Genomic DNA, 18,869 nt, shown 5'->3' with positions numbered 1-18,869 from the left:
TGTTTTTAATTTTTTGTTGTTTACTGGTGTGTAAACTGCATTTTTTGTACAAATATTTCAACATGACGCGCTGACGCGCGTCATTTAAAATATCTGTCCAAAAAATGCAGTTTACACACCAGTAAACAACAAAAAATAAAAATCATTCCTTAAATAACAACAAAAACAACAATGTTAACATTGTATAAGTTCCGGTTAATTATGACGTCATCGAAATGACCACCATCTCGAATTTCACTAAAAAATGAAAAATAGTCATGACATTGACATTTTTCAACTGAAGTAGACAAATGAGGTTTCATTATAATGACCACAATAGAACAGCAAATACATATCAGGACCAAATAATCCAATATACATGTATGTTGCGATTTGTACCTAAGAAATGAAAAAAAACAAGATTTTAAGCTCAAAAATGGTAATTTTCAGCAAATTTTTCATATTTGGATTGACGCAACAAAAACGTTTCAAACAATTTCATACACCGCTCTGAGTAAATGATTTGCGTCCAAATCATGCAAGCAATATATTGATCTATTGTATCTCATTTTGGGCCGTATTATTAATAAAAGGAATAATGATATTCTAGCCATTTTTTTTATTTCATATATTTATACATGATGCTTACGCACTTACATTGTAGTTTAGTTTTTTAATTTGTGCATGGATATCACATGACTTCTTTTACAGTTATTATTACTGCTAACAAAGCTATAGTTTACCGTTTATGAAATCGTTCACGTTTGTTTTAATGTTTTCATGTTAAAATATTAATTAATGTCCAGAGGATGGTAGTAATAAAATTTATTAATAAGATAAGACAGAGATTTGCTTTTGAATCTCTGGATAAGATAAAACAATATTATAAACTCAGATAAAAAAAAATAAATTTAATCAGCCCAGTCATTTATTCATTTGTTATTAAGATGGTTTTTAGATAATAAAAAAGTCCAGGAAGTAACAAACCATCTGCGCGCCGCTAAGTGAAATTAGAGTTGCCCCCCTTACATTTCCTGTTTACATGTTGCTAGCTCTGCTGTGCAAGCGGGATCGTCAATCTAAGAAAGTGTTCTGTGGTGACAGTGGTATTTTTTTTTCCATTGGCGAATAAGTGTTTCTTTGTGTGAGCTTAGCCATAACTTATATCATCACAACACAGAACAAAATGAAAGATCTTTGTTGCACATTTTCTTTCATTTCGTGATACACATGTAACGTTAACACTGGCACTGACAGACTGACGCCAAGTGACGGACCTATTTCATCTATAACTTTACTTTGCCACATTGAACAATCAGAGATGGCAGACAGACAGTATCATTTGAAATTCGGAGGAAATGCTGGAGCTTCAGTTGATGCTTACCTGGAATATAAACGGTACGGTTGAGTAAAATTTGCTGTTAATTGTACATGTACTGTGGTAGTAGAGTACACAATCTGTACCTAATATTTTACATGTACAAACACTGTACCGATTTATTATATCCTTTTCTATTACTGTACGTTTTACCACATATTAAGGTTGATGTCCTGTAAATAAAATAAAATAAACATAGACATATACAATGTAGAATACATCTACTGTGTACATTGTAGCTACATATACACTGTACAATGTATACATGTACAAAATACTTACATGTATGTAGCTAGTCTACACTGTTTACATGTTGTAGCAGGGCTTGTAAATAGTTTGTGTTTCATGGGAATATATATCGTGTCATGGTCCTGTGCTAGCTGTAAGAGTGCGTGTGTTGTGTTCCGTCTTCGTATTGGTTGATCGTGCATGTATTGTTATAGTCGGGTATATATAGAGGTGTTCTGTCCATTTCATTGCGGTGTAATGAAGGATTGAGTTCCTGGACCAAACAGGTTTTAAATAGAGGTGGGTTATAGGTTTAGGATGGTAGGGTTGTAGGTGGGGTATGGAGGGGTTGTCAGGGGATATTTTGTAAATATATGTGTAAGTCTCGTCTTTGTTGGGCCCTACGTCTTGTGTAATACATTGATTAATATGTAATATGTAATATGTCGTTATAAATCAAATATTGTTACATGTTAAAAGTATTTGTCTCGTTTTCCTTCACCGGCAAAAATCAAGCAAAACCCTACGAACCTGGGTTGAAACACACAGGTAGGGAGCTGGGTGTAGTTTGTAGTTATTAACAAACTGGGCCAGTCTCGTTCCTGTTACAATGTTATTACTACAGAGTTGTATAAAATATTAGCTTAAAATTGCTTTACCACATTCCAGGATTGTCGGAGATGATGACGGTGGTGTTATGTTTACACCAGATCAGTATGAAGCTTACAAGAAAAAAGTTCTGCCAATGGTAAGGATAAAGTAACAGTAAAATTTGTATATTGAGTACAAGATTTATTTTTACTAAAATCACCTCATTTTATGCCTTAGCTGAATGATATTTTTCAATTGAATTAATCTATCTATATTTTTCTGTTATGCTATTATAATTTCTGATTTGTTGTCTTTACAGCGGTTAAAGAACAGAATATTCACAGCATGGGCTGCACCCAGTGGGATGGACTGTAAACTGGTGGGACCAGAAACAAGTTGTTTTTGTACACATAAGTAAGTCAAAATATCATATTTTTAATAAAATACCTTTCATTGTCAATCAAAGAAAATTCAGTTTTGAAAATATACTGTTTGATGATTCATATGTGTGAATTAAATGCAATTTTAAGAAATGGAACTCATATATAATAGATAGATAATAAAATTTTAAAATTTCAACTTTTGTTTTTAGATACTCTAGTCACAAGACAGATTTTGAGAAGATACCAGATGATCGGCCAATACTGTTGCCCTGTAAGGTGAAGGGATGTGGCTGTGTTTCCTACCATTATGTGCCTCGCAATGGCAGTATGGCTCTTAGGTGTACCTGTAAACACTTCTCAGATGATCATGCTACAAAACACCCATACAAGTGTAAAACAGGTGAGACAAGCTACAAAGCACCTGTACAAGTGTAAAACAGGTGAAGCATGTCACAAAACACTCATACAGGAGTAAAAACAGGTGAGGCAAGCTACAAAACACTTGTACAGGTGTAAAACAGGTGAGACAAGCTACAAAACACCTGTACAAGTGTAAAACAGATGAGGTATGCCACAAAACACTCATACAGGAGTAAAACAGGTGAGGCAAGCTACAAAACACCTGTACAAGTGTAAAACAGATGAGGTATGCCACAAAACACTCATACAGGAGTAAAACAGGTGAGGCAAGCTACAAAACACTTGTACATGTGTAAAACAGGTGTGACAAGCTGCAAAACACCTGTACAAGTGTAGAACAGGTGAGGCATGCCACAAAACACTCATTCAAGAGTAAAACAGGTGAGACAAGCTACAAAACACCCATACAAGTGTAAAACAGATTAGGCATGCCACAAAACACTCATACAGGAGTAAAACAGTTGAGGCAAGCTACAAAACACTCATACAGGAGTAAAACAGGTGAGACAAGCTACAAAACACCCATTCAAGTGTAAAACAGATGAGGCAAGCTACAAAACACTTGCACAGGTGTAAAACAGGTGTGACAAGCTACAAAACATCCATACAAGTGTTAAACAGCTGAGGCAAGCCACAAAACACTCATACAGGAGTAAAACAGATGAGACAAGTTTTAAAACATTTGCACAGGTGTAAAACAGGTATAACAAGCTACAAAACAGTCACATATGTATAAAATGGGTGAAGCATGCTGAAAAACACCCGTACAAGTGTAAAACATTTGAGGCAAGCCAGAAAACACTCATACAGGAGTAAAACAGGTGAGACAAGCTTTAAAACACTTGCACAGGTGTAAAACAGGTGTTACAAGCTACAAAACAGTCACATATGTATAAAATGGGTGAAGGATGCTGCAAAACACCCGTACAAGTGTAAAACAGGTGAGGCAAGCTACAAAACACTTAATCAGGTGTAAAACAGGTGAGACAAGCTACAAAACACCTGTACAAGTGTAAAACAGATGAGGTATGCCACAAAACACTTATACAGGAGTAAAACAGGTGAGGCAAGCTACAAAACACTTGTACATGTGTAAAACAGGTGTGACAAGCTGCAAAACACCTGTACAAGTGTAGAACAGGTGAGGCATGCCACAAAACACTCATTCAAGAGTAAAACAGGTGAGACAAGCTACAAAACACCCATACAAGTGTAAAACAGATTAGGCATGCCACAAAACACTCATACAGGAGTAAAACAGTTGAGGCAAGCTACAAAACACTCATACAGGAGTAAAACAGGTGAGACAAGCTACAAAACACCCATTCAAGTGTAAAACAGATGAGGCAAGCTACAAAACACTTGCACAGGTGTAAAACAGGTGTGACAAGCTACAAAACATCCATACAAGTGTAAAACAGGTGAGGCAAGCCACAAAACACTCATACAGGAGTAAAACAGGTGAGACAAGCTTTAAAACATTTGCACAGGTGTAAAACAGGTGTTACAAGCTACAAAACAGTCACATATGTATAAAATGGGTGAAGCATGCTGCAAAACACCCGTACAAGTGTAAAACATTTGAGGCAAACCACAAAACACTCATACAGGAGTAAAACAGGTGAGACAAGCTTTAAAACACTTGCACAGGTGTAAAACAGGTGTTACAAGCTACAAAACAGTCACATATGTATGAAATGGGTGAAGGATGCTGCAAAACACCCGTACAAGTGTAAATCAGGTGAGGCAAGCTACAAAACACTTAATCAGGTATAATAACAGGTGAGGCAAGCTACAAAACACTTGTACAGGTGTAAAACAGGTATTACAAGCTACAAAACACTTGCACAGGTGTAAAACAGGTGTGACAAGCTACAAAACAGTCACATATGTATAAAATGGGTGAAGTATGCTGCAAAACACCTGTACAAGTGTAAAACAGGTGAGGCAAGCTACAAAACACTTAATCAGGTATAAAAACAGGTACAAGTGTAAAACAGGTGAGGCAAGCTACAAACTACCTTCATACAAAAATTATGGGATGGAAAAGAAGGGGAGGATAGTTTGTAAATATTAAAACCTTGATAGGTTTATTTGATTTCAACCCAATAACCGTTCCCATCTCTATAAGCACGCCCCCATTTCTAGGAACTTACAAAAAATTAAATGTAGACTGCAAATATGAAAACTGTGTATTTTTCTTTATTGATGTTTTTTGCAAATTGATATATGGCTTATTCTGTACAGTAATTTTATGAAAAACTGCTCCCATATTTGTTATTCTGGTATGCTTGTTGTTGTGTTACTGTATGTGGATATAGATGTGTTATGGTAATGTATGTGGCTGTAAAACTTTAAATGTTTTGTGGTTTTGAAGATGACTCTAAATGTGTTGTGATAAATATGTGGCTGTAAATGTTTTGTTGTTCTTGAAGGTGGCTGTAAATGTGTTGTGTTATTGTAAGGGGCTATAAATGTGTTAACTGTGGTTTTGAAAGTGACTGTAAATGTTTTGTGGTTTTGAAGGTGGCTGTTAATGTGTTGTGTTATTTTATGGTGCTGTAAATGTGTTGTGTTGTTGTATGTGGCTGTTTGAATGTGAAAGTAAATATGTTGTGGTTTTGAATGTGGCTCTAAATATGTTGTGGTTATGTAAGTTGCTGTTAATGTGTTGTGGTAATGTATGTGACTGTAAATGTGTTGTGGGAATGTACGTGGCTGTCAATGTGTTGTGTTATTTTATGGTGCTGTAAATGTGTTGTGTTATTTTATGTGCCTGTAAATGTATTGTGGTTTTGAATGTGGCAGTAAATATGTTGTGGTAATGAAAGTGACTGTTAATGTGTTGTGGTAATGTATGTGACTGTAAATGTGTAGTTGTAATGAATGTGGCTGTAAATGTGTTGTGGTAATGAATGTGACTGTAAATGTGTTGTGTTATTGTATGTGGCTGTCAATGTGTTGTGTTATTATATGTTGCTGTCAATGTGTTGTGTTATTGTATGTTGCTGTCAACATGTTGTGTAATTTTATGTATCTGTAAATGTTTTGTGATATTGTGGCTGTAAATGTGTTGTATTATTGCGGAGATGGCTGTAAATGTGTTGTATTTTTTATATTGCTGTAAATATGTTTTGTTATGATATTTGCATAAAAGTGTTGTTGTGTTACTGTATGTGGCTGTAAATATGTTTTGTAAAATTGTATGTGGCTATTAATGTACTGTGGTGTTATTGTAGGTGGCTGTAAATGTACAGGCTTTAAAAGTTCCTACACCTGTGGTTGTGGAGAACCATACAATGCCCATCACATGATAGTAGAAACCAAAGAAGAGAGAGTAGCCAGAGGTCATCCTGTTGGTCAGGATGGTGTCCCCTACCAGGCCATGGGTGGACTGACCGGTTTCTCATCCCTAATGGACGGCTACATGAGACTGGACCCAAGTGGGACAGGTCAGTCTTCATGTACATTTTAACTATTTTTAAATTGTTTTAAATTTACAAAGAGTCAAATTCACAAGTTCAGATATAGGTAATTCAGTTTTAATATATGAAAGTTCTGCCTTTTTGTACATTTTAACCTTGTAAACTGAAAATTTTATTCAGGTAACTCAAATATCTGGTTCATTTAAATTATTTTGTCAACTTCAACTTTCACTCCATTTGAGTTCATTAAACTTCAATTCTCGGATAGCATTACGTTTTACGATGATCTTGCCTTCTGTTATTGATAAGGTTTGAGTGTTATTGCTAAACATTCTACAGTTGCATTATATTATAAAGATTTCATGCATTAGATTTTGTGACTCCCATCATTGCAGATGTATGTTTTTGAAGTATTGTTAAATCTGGTATACTTCAGTTCTATGCAAAGAACATTACTGCATGGATTAAAAAAATTATCATTAAACATATATATGTATGAAAAGCTGATTGTAAAGTGTTTTGTGCTGTCCAGCGCTCTGCAAATATCAATCACCGGTATATAAAGATTGGTAACTGAATGCATAGAGGCGCAGGTCATATACATCTTTCCTGATTTTGGTGCAAAATTGTGCATTCTCGGTATTATTGTCATGGTTACCACATTAGTGCAATCACAAAAAAATCAGAACATTAACGTTAATAAATACACAGTCGTAATTTCATGTTATACCAGTTTACCCATAAATCCCTAAACCGCTGATAAACTCTTCTATTTCTGAGGCCGGAACATGTTATTGTGAAAGTTATATGGCTTAGATTCCAAAAACATATTAGTCATGTTAATATCATATTGGGTGAATGACAGTTCACTCGAGCCTTAAACTCTGTTATGTTTGGTTTTGTTGATGAAGTTCTCATGTTGAAACACTATTGAAAAAAACAACCCTTTTTTCCATTGCTGGTCTGAGTTGTTCACCTTGGTATTACTATTGATTCCCATTCTTTAAATAATCGATTTACAAATACTATCCTGTTTGGGTCGATATTCTATTAAGGAATTTTAAATAGAGTGCAGCTATATTTTAATGCAGATCATAGATTTTTACCCGTTGTATTATGTAGATCTTATCTTCAAGGACAAAGGAACAATAACACAAGCACTTCTTGGTTCAAAACCATTCGTATAGAATGTTAAATTACTTTCATTCAATTTGGAAAGTGTTGAGATTCTCAATAGAAATAAAAACTACAAAGTGATTACAGGTCAAGTGTTATAATAGCCTTCTATTGGTGACATAATCTGTACCGTATGTCGAGGGAAATCTTAATTCAACGTAAATAAATGATTTCGATTTCGCAGTTTCCGACAGACAAAAATTCAGGAATTTTGATGATTTGATACTTTTAATAACTTTTCACTATGCTTCTCACTACTCTAGAAAATCCATCTTTCCAACGCTGTTTAATTTTAACACCCTATTAGCCATTTCAAAACAAGGGATGTCCTCTTTTTTTAAACATGGAAATCTTTGCATCGAAAACTTATGATTTAGAATGTTCAGTTTGTAGCTCTAAAAATAGTAACATCGTGATATTTAAATGTTGGGGTCTTAATTTGTCCCTCTATTATGGTAGGTGAAATTGAAGCACTCAATTGTCTATGTTACGCCACATACCTATTCCAATATTCTCTTCAACTTACGTCGCTTCATATGGAAACAAACCCGTGTTGATAAACACAGGGTTCGTTAACGTTCTAATAGTTATGACAAACGTTTCTTTGAAGGTTTACCCAATTTCAACATAGCGTTGGCCATCCGAAAGTGTTTTCTTCAATACAAAATAATGAACCATTTTAGAACCGTTAGTGTGTTTTTGCAATATGTTTCTTATAATTCATTGCTATATACCTGATTTTTTCTTTTCCATAATGAAAGTAGACGAAACGTCTGGTACTGTTGTCGTAAAGCTGAAACGGAGAATAGAAAGGATATACAAAGGAATGATCGAATGGAGTAAAGTTTCAGTTAGAGTTGATGACAATCCTTACTCAATATTACTTGTAGGTATTTTAAGTTAGTATTCCATTAAAATAAGTTTGATGCCCAGACTTTGCAGCATCCTAATGGAACTGTCACATCGATAGCAGAACTAAGCATCCAAGGTTACTGGTAGTGGTAAGAACAAATAGATAACGACTTACCTCACATCCACTTAGCCAGCAATAAAACACTCATGAGAATCATTGTGAGTAAAGGTACCTTAAGGAGGTTGCTCCACATCTGACTCAATCTTTATATTGTGCTGGATGTATTGTGTTTATTTTTGCTTAAACAGGTGCTCCACCATTAGAGTTCCTTGACCAGCCTATAACAGCAGCGGATCATCCCTTCTTACGAGGAAATGTCCAATCTATCAAACATCATCAGATGAAGCAAAGAGCGCTAGCAGGTAATGTATAATCAATTTTACTAACTTGATGATTGATCTAGTTAGTGGTACAGATAAGAAATAACGGACACTCGGCTATTCGAATTCCTACAACTCGAACCTTGCTTTAGTCGAAGTATTTCTTTAGTGTCAAACAAACTTTACAATTATCTTACTTAATTTGAATGATACCGGGATAATTATAAGTTTTGCAAAGATTTACCGACTTCGAGATAATGATATTTGACTGTTAATGACAACACAAGAGATATCTGTCATCATGTTGTTAACATGGTTTGTTACTCAGGAGGTGCGGCAGGAGGTTCAGACGAGACGGACGCTGATCTGGCCGAGCGTATGTCGGCCATGAGACGTCCAGGGGAAACTGATATGGACTACTTTGAACGAAGATATCAAGAAAGGGTAAGTTCTGTCTCAAATTTTGGAGGAGAAGAAACAAATTACGAGATGTTTATATTACATTTGATATGAGATACTTTATATTATATGTTATTTTATATAGCCAATATTGACTGAAATACATTAAAATAATTCGAAAGTTCACTAGATTTAAATACATAAACAGGAGAATAAGTCTTTTCCGTTCTCCATTGTTGCTTTGTTATTATTAACACTTATTCTTCATAATCTAACTGACGAATCCAAGAATGATAAAAGAGCTGCATATATATATAGATAGATAGAGTCTTATTTTCGGTGTTAGAATGTCATTTTGTCTTCTGAACAGCTATCTTAGCTGTTTACTTAAATGAAATTCCATCATTGTTTGTGTTTAGCAAAAAGCGGAGCGAGCAAGAGGGCGAGCAAAGGCACTTCCCGCCTCTAGGTCTGTGGGAAAGAGAACAACCAAACCGCCTCCTAAATAATGTTTTTAAACCTTTTTTAGTATAAATCCAGTTCCTGATAGTCTGGTATCACTTAGGTCCAAGAAATGTCTGTTTAGGGTTACATTGGCAGAAAAAATAGGATCGGTAGGTCGGGAGGATTTTGTCTTTCACTCTAAAATAATGGCCGGAACCGGAGTCTGAGATCGAAATCCCGACTTTTGTTTTTTTTTGTAGAATAGTGGGGGGAAAAACAGGGTCGGCGTTAAAAACTTAGGGTCAGTCGGGTAACCCTAAACAGACATATTTTTTTGGCCTTATTGTAATGAGATTTTCGCAGTGATTTACTTTAAGGTTAATTTACTTTTAGATAAAGCTTATTACATGTATAAGATCTTGTGGAAAATATTACTTGTTCCACCAGCATTACCACGTTTGTTTATCTTACAGAATGATAAAATTGTTTTGTTAATCTCATAGAATGATCAAATTGGGAACTTAAGCATAAACTCAGAACATAGCATATGGTGGATACTCAGTATAAGGAGAAATGGTGGGAGGAGTCTGATTGTGAGCGAGTCCTTTAAGTAAATATGAAATGTTAGCATATCTTCTCACGTTTTGATACTTATGTAATCATAAAAATGCACAGTATTTCATTGTCTAGTCAAGTATTTTCTTTGATATCACAGTATTTAAATACATGTATTAAGATCAGTGGAAGTCATGCTTTAATTCTTGGTTTTTCTATTGTACACCATGTATAGTATGAATCAGAAGGCTACTGGCGATACTATTAAAGTAGAATTATTCACGGCATGGACATTTTCACATATTCCAATTCTATAAAATGTTTAACTAGTGCAAACATTAATTTTACTTATGAATAACTTCGTTATTTAAGATGTATCAATAACTTCGTTATTTAAGATGTATAAATAACTTCGTAATATGTACAAATAACTTCGTTATTTAAGATGTATAACTTGAACATCTTTTTGCTGCGAATAGTTTGAAAGCTGACTTAGCGTAACAATCAACACCTGTTTTGACACGAAAGCAAAATTTGACTACCTATCAAAAGCTTAAACATTTACGTTGTCAGCCTATAAAGGAAATATATGATGTCGCCATTTGTAACGTCGCTTCTGATTTTCTGAGATAACGTCTTAATGATTTCATAGAAAGAAGAGTTCCAAAATAGGAATTTTGAATTTTGAAGACAATGACTTCAGTAAATAGAATTATAAGGATTTATTTGAAAAGATTTTTTAATGTTATGGAGATATAACACAAATATCTTAGTGTACTCTCATCATAAACCGATTCGCTGTTTATTTAGGGTACACTCGGATTTGGCGTTATATCTCCATAATATGGGAAAATCTGTTGATGTCAATCATTACAATATTCTGCGAATATGCACAGTGGTAATTAAGTATTGGAACTGCAAAATATATTCTTGTTCTTGTTTGTCTGAAGTAAAGGCATGAGACTTTGATAAACCCACGCGAAAATGCCCACGTTTACAGCGCATTGTTATTATATGACTACATGACATATGATGTGTAAATGGCTGCCATTTGTAATTATATGTCATTCTAAGGTTTGACATTAGTATGATTTTCCGGTGAATACGACCAATTGCTGTCATTTGAGACAGTCTAAGCTAAATTTTGGAAATGAATGGATGCACCCGTATGCATACTGTACAGGTATTACTGTTTCAGGTATTGAAATACCCAATTACATATAATTACTCAAAAAGAACCAGATATTCCCACCATTACAATAGAACGTGATTGAAGTTATGACGTTAGTGGAATTCTAGAACAAAATACAAAATAGTCAGCACCGCTACGTATAATGGTGACATCTCATTTTGCGTTCATCATTAATGTCAATTTGTGATAACAGAAGGAAAATGTAACATTTAAGCTAGAGAATACAAATCTGTATAGTTATTCAGATCGATATCATGCTATACTGTTTTAGAATTAAATAAGATGTTTTGAATGTATGCTAGAGATACTTTAAAGGCTGTTATTTCCATTACACACTTCATCAAATAATTCATTAAGGTAACTGATTTTCTTAACTGACACTTTACTATATGATGACTTAACATGCTATTTGTTACTATTTATCAATACAGTTCAGTTTATAGATTTGATTATAATGTTAATATAATCATTATTTCTCCAATGCTATACATATATGTATATTGGACAATTGTGTTGGAATGTGTCATGTATTTTAACCAGGTATTATTTCTATACATCAACGTGCAGCTTGCTTTTAGTTCAATCGCACCAGATTGATAATTGTTTTTACATGTACTTTTTAGATGATCTAAAACATTTTATATCCCTGTGATATTTGAGATTTTGTTGCCATAAATGCGTCCCAAGACACACGAAAGAGAATCGTATTGTGTTATACGTCTTTTTCTAGTATATCAACTGTAAATGTTCATATCTCAGCCTACCGTAATGATATTTAAGCGAATTTCATGCCCGAGATTTGGCGCTTAAATATGTTTTGTAAGAAAATGCATATCAACTGTTACGAATTTATCATCGCTCTTCCTGTTAAGATAAATTTTAGCTTGAAGGATGTATTCTTCTGAGGTTTCAGTCCCGTTGAAGTCTCGTTTCGACAAAGATTAAAGAAGTTATGATATTTTCAAATACAATTTATCAATATCTGTAGCAAGTTGCCAGATGCAAAATTATATTTATATTTTTAGTAGATTTCTTTTATACAGGGATTATAAGAAATGGCCCATTTAGCGGCCATTTTGAAAATGTGCCTTTTGTCGCTTTGATTATAGAGTCAAAGTTTTACCATTTTTTGCTTAAATTGCTTTTACTTAAATCATCACTGCGCCAGTATTTTTAGCGGTATCGAGCTAATTTTTGCGGTAAATCTTTACTAGGTTCGTGGTAATTAAAATATTGAGCATTAATGCGTGAAATTATACGCTTTTGTCACTTTATTTTTACATTTAATAGTAATTTGAGCACTTTTATTTTTTACTCTAAAATAATGAAAAATAATAAATATTTAAATGGTATGAACTCCTATTTCCAAAAATCTATACGAGAAAAAAAAGTTTAATGCAAGAAAATTTTGACTTCTCAGAGGAGTACATCCTGAAGTACCGCTCCAAAATAAGTATGTTTACAGTATTGTAGAGAGCGCAGCTCGAACGGGCTGAAGACTGAAGGCCCGTTCACGAATCGAACTCTTGTGATAGAGATGTCTCGGTAACGTTAATCTATGTAAATCATATATAAACATGTATGTAGAATTGACAAACTTTCTCGCAAACCGGAAACGAAGTATTTTATACCAAATATTGTTTTTCTTGTTATAAACTCAATATTATGCCAGTAATTCAGTTAGGCTTTAATTTTTGCAGTACAGTAAATCAATGCACACAATAAGCAATAAGAACAAAACACATGACATCGATAAGAGTTCAATCGCCGGGTCAGGGGAGATAGCTCTTTCACAATTCGAAATCCTTTAAACTGCATTCATAACAAGTATATATTTATATTTGGTAAAAGATTTACCTAAAATTATATTACTGTTTGTACATTGAAGCTCAGGGAGGTCACTTTCACCTTTCTATTAACGTCACCTAGCAATCTAGAATCAAGCTAGCAGACAGTCAATGTAAACAAAATGAAACTACCAATTTAAAAAATTATGATAAAAATACTTTCAACTTTCGTAACCTTAATAAAAACAACTTAAACTTACCTACTCCGTCTTTGCATATTACATAGTTAGCTCCCTTGCGGGTAGCTTTCGATTGTTACGTCATTATTTTGGGAGCACAACTTACGTCGTTTTCCAATCTCTCCCAGGGTTCATTGCGGTCCCCGCAATCACCTCTACATATGTATCAACGGCTTACAAACTGGCCGTCTGTTGACCTCGGGTCAAAGAATATTACGTCATGGCGATTACTTAATACATTGTGTCCCTGTATTTATTTTTAAAACGGTGGACGTCGTATTCAAATCGTGACTACTTACAAGTAAATCTAGATTAGTTTACAGGAAAACGATACATAAGAAAACTTACAAGATGTAAGAAGTATCGCGTTATGCTCACAAACGCATGACGTCCCAACCAATACCTACCCGCTAGGGCAGATAACCCTGCAATAAATGATGTCGTTCTCTACATATTGATATCGTTTCGATGGCACAAAATGAAGCAGAAAATGTTTTAAGCCGCCACAAAAGTTGCCAGTAAAACGCAATTAGGTGCTCCTGACAAGTAGGCGTTTTTGCGTCATTGGAAAAGGAAATTTAAGTGACAATTCAGTAAAAAAATATCACATAATAATCACTGAACAGCATTGACCTTGCATCGGGAAGGATATATCATCTTATAAAGTTATGACGTCTATCCTTATACTCCCCAATATGTTCCATCCAACTACTTCTCTTAAATGTATCTGATGTTCAAGTTGTCTTCGTCAAAGGTCGAACTCTATCGCTATATATAATGAATCAAACCTTGGAATAATAAGGATTTACTGTGCAGTGATCTGTCTTTTATTGCCCAGTAAGAGGACGGCATTGTCAGATAAAAACCTGTCGAAGGTATATTTGTAATTTGAACAAAATAATAGCAAAAAAGCTTAATCGAATTTCATTTAAAATTTTGTTTTTTATTAAATATGTGTAAAACTATGAATTACATTATATGTAAGCAACGTGAATAAATTGTGTGTTTGTATTGTATTTACGGATTAGATCTATTGATCAAAGTCATAAATGAGCTTTTACACATTACCCATGCATACAAAATTAGATTGTTGAAAGCAACAGTGAAGTTCATTTATACAAAAATATATTTTACTGAATTATTCCATAAGATATAAGCAATAATCGTAAAATCATATTGTATAATAATGATTACCTGAAATGCTCCTCCTACATTTTTCAAGAATTCATTTGAATATTAAGTATAATGGGTGTTGATTTGTACATGATTGATTTAAAATAATAAACTTAACATTTCATACCATTCTACTCGATCCGATCCACTTGTGGATATAATCCTCATACCATAACAATATATAGTCTCATCATTAACAGGATCGATTTAATAGTAAAAGATGAATTATATTTTTTGATAACTAGATTGTACTCAATTTTCAAATGCAGCGTTTGTATAGTGTCCTAGACTGCTATTCCTAGTCAGTAAGGCATTTCCTTTATTAGACTCCACAGTAAACGAATCCGTTATACGTGAAGACCATTTATTTGTGTCCAGTGATCTTGTACGAGATAATGGTAACTGATTGTCAATACTCGGAAAACTCTGTAAGTCCGTGTAATCGTGAGTCACGGAGGAACGAGATGATAACGAGATTCGTGTGGAAATCGTTTCCGGTAAAGACGCTTCACCATCATTACGATTGATTGACCGCCTGTCGCCTCGATTTCGACCAGAAACAAGTTTTGGAGTTATATGAATCTGGTTCTCTTTAAACACATCATCTGTCTCATTGTCCCTTGAACTGTTCTTTTTGTGCTCCTGGTACGTGGTAAAGATTTCCAGGTCATGTTTATTACCGACCCCAATAGAGATACTTTGTGAAATGGACCTTTGTACAAGATTGTGAACCGATGAAGTTGTCTCCTTCGCTTGCTGCTCGCGTAATCTGTTTCTACCTGCTTCTATCATTATTCTTCTCAGCTGATCATGGCGACTTTCCTTTTTATTGAGAAATGTATAAAATATTGGATGCAACACAGTTGAACTCATCCCAAGAGAAAGAAGACACATTTTGGACATCTCTAACGGCAGAGTGGTGTGAACAAGTAATTGTATAATGGCAATAAGAATATAAGGCCCCCAGGAAAGGAAAAACGTGCTTACTATCGCAAGTGTAAGCCATGTTGTTTTCCTTTCTTGAATTTTATTGACAAGTCTTGCGTTGCTTGTATTACTGCTATCGTTATTGTTGACATTTGATGCTCTTGCCTTCATCCTTCTTTTAGCAATGTTGTATATTTTCACGTACGCTATTGTAGTTGTAATTGTAGAAATTGAAGCTAAGACAACAAAATAAACTTCGTAAATGTAGAAAGAACTTGCGCGTAATAGAAGATCACGACAAAACACACCAGAAGGTATTATTTGTGTCAAAGAATCGGTAGGAGTGACAAAACAGAGGCAAATAACAGGTAACAGGAATCCTAATATAGACATCACGCCAATCAACAGGTTCACGAAATGAAAGTTTTTATGTGTCAGTCGCTGAACTGTAGGCGTAACAATGGCACCATAACGATCCAGAGATATGAATAACACACATGTTGTTGTTGCTGAAATCGACATGGAAATAACACCCTCGTGAAAGGCACAGAGCATGATGTTGACTTTTGGGAACATGATGAGGATCGCGAATGTACAAGGCATAAGTGTCAGGCATATTACAGTGTCAATCCAGCCCAGAGTCCTCACAAACAAATTACCTCTCTTCACCTGGAAAATTTGCTGTGATACAGAATTGATCCTTATTCCGAGGTTAAGTATAAGTCCCAGTAGAAACTGTGCTGCTATCAACAACGTTAGTGTAACAGAGAAGGAGATCGGAAACACTTCTTCACCCATTGGGCGCGTGAAGGAAACGTCTTTTGGGCTCACTGAAAAACACAAAAGAGTTTGTTGGAGTACCTGGTATACATATTTCAGAAAAGAGAAAAATGACTGTTAATAAAAGTTATTTTCTTAGTTCTGTTATCATCGCTAGTTTTGGTCATTTTCAGAAATAATACTACAGAACTTAAATTGCTGTAGAACGATCTGTGAACGTAAGTACAACATTTTACACTTATTAAGACCTCTATAGATGTGCCGTCGCGTTGTAAGCTGTTTACCGATTAAAATACTTGCGCGCAACACTTCGATAGCAGTAAAGATTATGTCATTTATAAGCTTTTCATTGAGGGCAAATAAGTCATAACAACAGACATGAAGTGATTTCTCTTTAATATTCATTTTATTACTAATAGTAAGAGTATAAATTTCAATTTAATTGTGTCGCATTGTTTATGTTATATTTTTCAAGTTGCAGTTTAATTAGATTTCCGTATTTTCAATTTATTTATTTATTTATGTCATACAGTTTACCTTACTGTAATAATTAATGAAATATCTATATCGGAAATGTAAGTTAATTGGCTACTCCTTAACTAAGCTTGTTATTAAATACGCTAAGACCCACTTTTTATGTTCTAATTTCATCGGTACAAATATCAAAATACACCCATAAATATATATTGTGTAAATTGAATTAACAAAATTTAATCGGTGCTTAGAATTATACAAAATGTTTTTTTTTAGTTCTGATTACATTCAGGTAAATACGAAAAGTCAAAGCTGATTTAACACGAAAACGAGCAGTATCACCATTCATGGTTACCATAGAAACAGTGACGGTTTTCTTTGCAAAATACACAATAAAAGGTTCAGATTCTATCCCTGGTTTTAAGTTACTTTCTGAGAGAAATGAAAACGGAAAATAATAAATAAAGCATGGATGTATGATATGAAAATAACTATCTTTGTTCATTCATCGTGTTACCCCTATAGATAATTCTGTATTGGTGAACTTAAGTTCTGTGAATTGATGCACCATACAAAGGTAATCTTTTTCTATTCATTGCCTTCGGGATTGCCTTTAGTCATAATTATCTATTTTAAAATAATTCCTTTCCTAGACAACAAAATGCGATTTATATTACTGGAAAGGCTTGTTGGATACGTTATTGGTTTGGTTGGATTTGTCTTACGTCTTATCAACTCACTTAAGGACGTGCCAAGTGAAAGGAAGTCAAAGTTCCTTGAGAAAAACCACCGACATACGGTCAGTACCTGGTATTTGTACCAAATAGGATGCGAACTCGCGACCCAGAGGTGGGGTGCTGGTAACAATATATCGGGAATTCTTTAAAACCATGATCCATTTGGAGGAATTAATTTCATGACGTAATCCAATTTAGTTTTTTTGTCTTATAGCCCCAATAGAAACATTAAAACGTGAACATGCCCTTTATGCAATATTTGACAGATACAGGAGTCTGGGGAGTTTATGGTGTGTATCGACTGTAGTTTGAAATGGTTTGGGGAAATGATTGATAAACTAAACTGATATTAGGTGGATGTTTATTGTGATTTATTCAGTGCTTTTTATATCAAAAGGATAAGCATTGTGGTGAACTCTTGTTTGACTATCCCAATACAAAAAATTGGCATATGCTGTAATTATAATTACTTTCTCGTGTACTAGTGGATGCTAACACAAAAGGGTGATAATTGCAGTTATCACGGTCATTTTAGCAGGTAGGAATGACAGTATTCTTCTAATTATCAGGTATTTATTTACAGCGTGTCGATCATGACTTTGCAGATGTCACTGTCTTGAAAAGGTATATACAAATCAATAATATATCGTTCGTCACGTCCAACATTACTTTTTGAATATTCTCCTGGAATGTCTCAGTGATCGCTAGACAGTATACTACACAAACCTATTTTCAAACCATATTTTCGCGCTTTTATTATGTACATAATATTCACGTCGGTTTGATTTCATTTCCAGAATTCTGACGTACTGGGAATACTTTGGTTCGAATTAACGTTTTGAAAATAAATTGTTTATATTTGTTGGGAAGATAGTGGTGATTATTTTTTTGCGATTTCTCTCAGTTCTAGAATTTTTGGAAATTAATTCGCACGTGAAAATAAGTACCAGTACCACATGGATTACCAAAGTAATAGAAAATATGCCAAGCTGTCTGGAAACCGACCCAGACTTATTATTGAAAAAGGTATGATTATGCAGTTGTTACCTCATCCGTTATCATACATTGTGTTATACGTTGGTTGCCCTACATAGTAACCTGTAATGCAATGCGTAATGAGCAGACGACATCAACAAATATCACGTTATTGGATATCTATATAAAACAGTCATTATTACTATTGATTCCGCAGGCAGGGATGTGGTTAATATCGCCGACACTGACTTTGTTTGCTATGATTTCTGTTTTACAATGAGTCTGATAGCACAATTTTTAAATCCACGAATGTTTATCTTCGCGAAATTGTTTTGAAACAGATATCGCAAAATATAATAGCCGGTGCGAAAGAA

At 34.4% G+C, this 18,869-nt stretch overlaps 2 protein-coding genes across 2 annotated transcripts; one reads left to right on the top strand and one right to left on the bottom strand.

Moving 5' to 3' along the window:
- Positions 1 to 1,021: 1,021 nt before the first annotated feature.
- Positions 1,022 to 12,105, top strand: LOC138327612 (protein FAM221A-like). Its single transcript, XM_069273861.1, has 8 exons — positions 1,022 to 1,377; positions 2,255 to 2,333; positions 2,496 to 2,590; positions 2,769 to 2,959; positions 6,219 to 6,431; positions 8,742 to 8,855; positions 9,142 to 9,257; positions 9,632 to 12,105. The coding sequence occupies exons 1-8, from the start codon at positions 1,301 to 1,303 to the stop codon at positions 9,719 to 9,721; spliced, it is 975 nt and encodes a 324-aa protein (XP_069129962.1). The 5' UTR covers positions 1,022 to 1,300; the 3' UTR covers positions 9,722 to 12,105.
- Positions 12,106 to 14,839: 2,734 nt separating this feature from the next.
- LOC138310448 (G-protein coupled receptor 22-like) lies at positions 14,840 to 16,450 on the bottom strand. The gene has a single exon (XM_069251674.1). The coding sequence runs from the start codon at positions 16,325 to 16,327 to the stop codon at positions 14,855 to 14,857; it is 1,473 nt and encodes a 490-aa protein (XP_069107775.1). The 5' UTR covers positions 16,328 to 16,450; the 3' UTR covers positions 14,840 to 14,854.
- Positions 16,451 to 18,869: the final 2,419 nt, after the last annotated feature.

This window comes from Argopecten irradians, chromosome 1 (assembly GCF_041381155.1).
Source record: "Argopecten irradians isolate NY chromosome 1, Ai_NY, whole genome shotgun sequence".
Lineage (NCBI taxonomy): Eukaryota > Metazoa > Mollusca > Bivalvia > Pectinida > Pectinidae > Argopecten > Argopecten irradians.
The sequence above is the reverse complement of the archived record's forward strand: the minus strand, read 5'-3'. Positions and strand labels throughout refer to the sequence as shown.

Coding starts and splice junctions, on each gene's coding strand:
- LOC138327612 (XM_069273861.1), top strand. CDS start 1,301: ATGGCAGACAGACAGTATCATTTGAAATTCGGAGGAAATGCTGGAGCT. Junction 6,432..8,741: donor ACTGGACCCAAGTGGGACAG/GTCAGTCTTCAT, acceptor TTGCTTAAACAG/GTGCTCCACCATTAGAGTTC. Junction 9,258..9,631: donor AACGAAGATATCAAGAAAGG/GTAAGTTCTGTC, acceptor GTTTGTGTTTAG/CAAAAAGCGGAGCGAGCAAG.
- LOC138310448 (XM_069251674.1), bottom strand. CDS start 16,327: ATGGGTGAAGAAGTGTTTCCGATCTCCTTCTCTGTTACACTAACGTTG.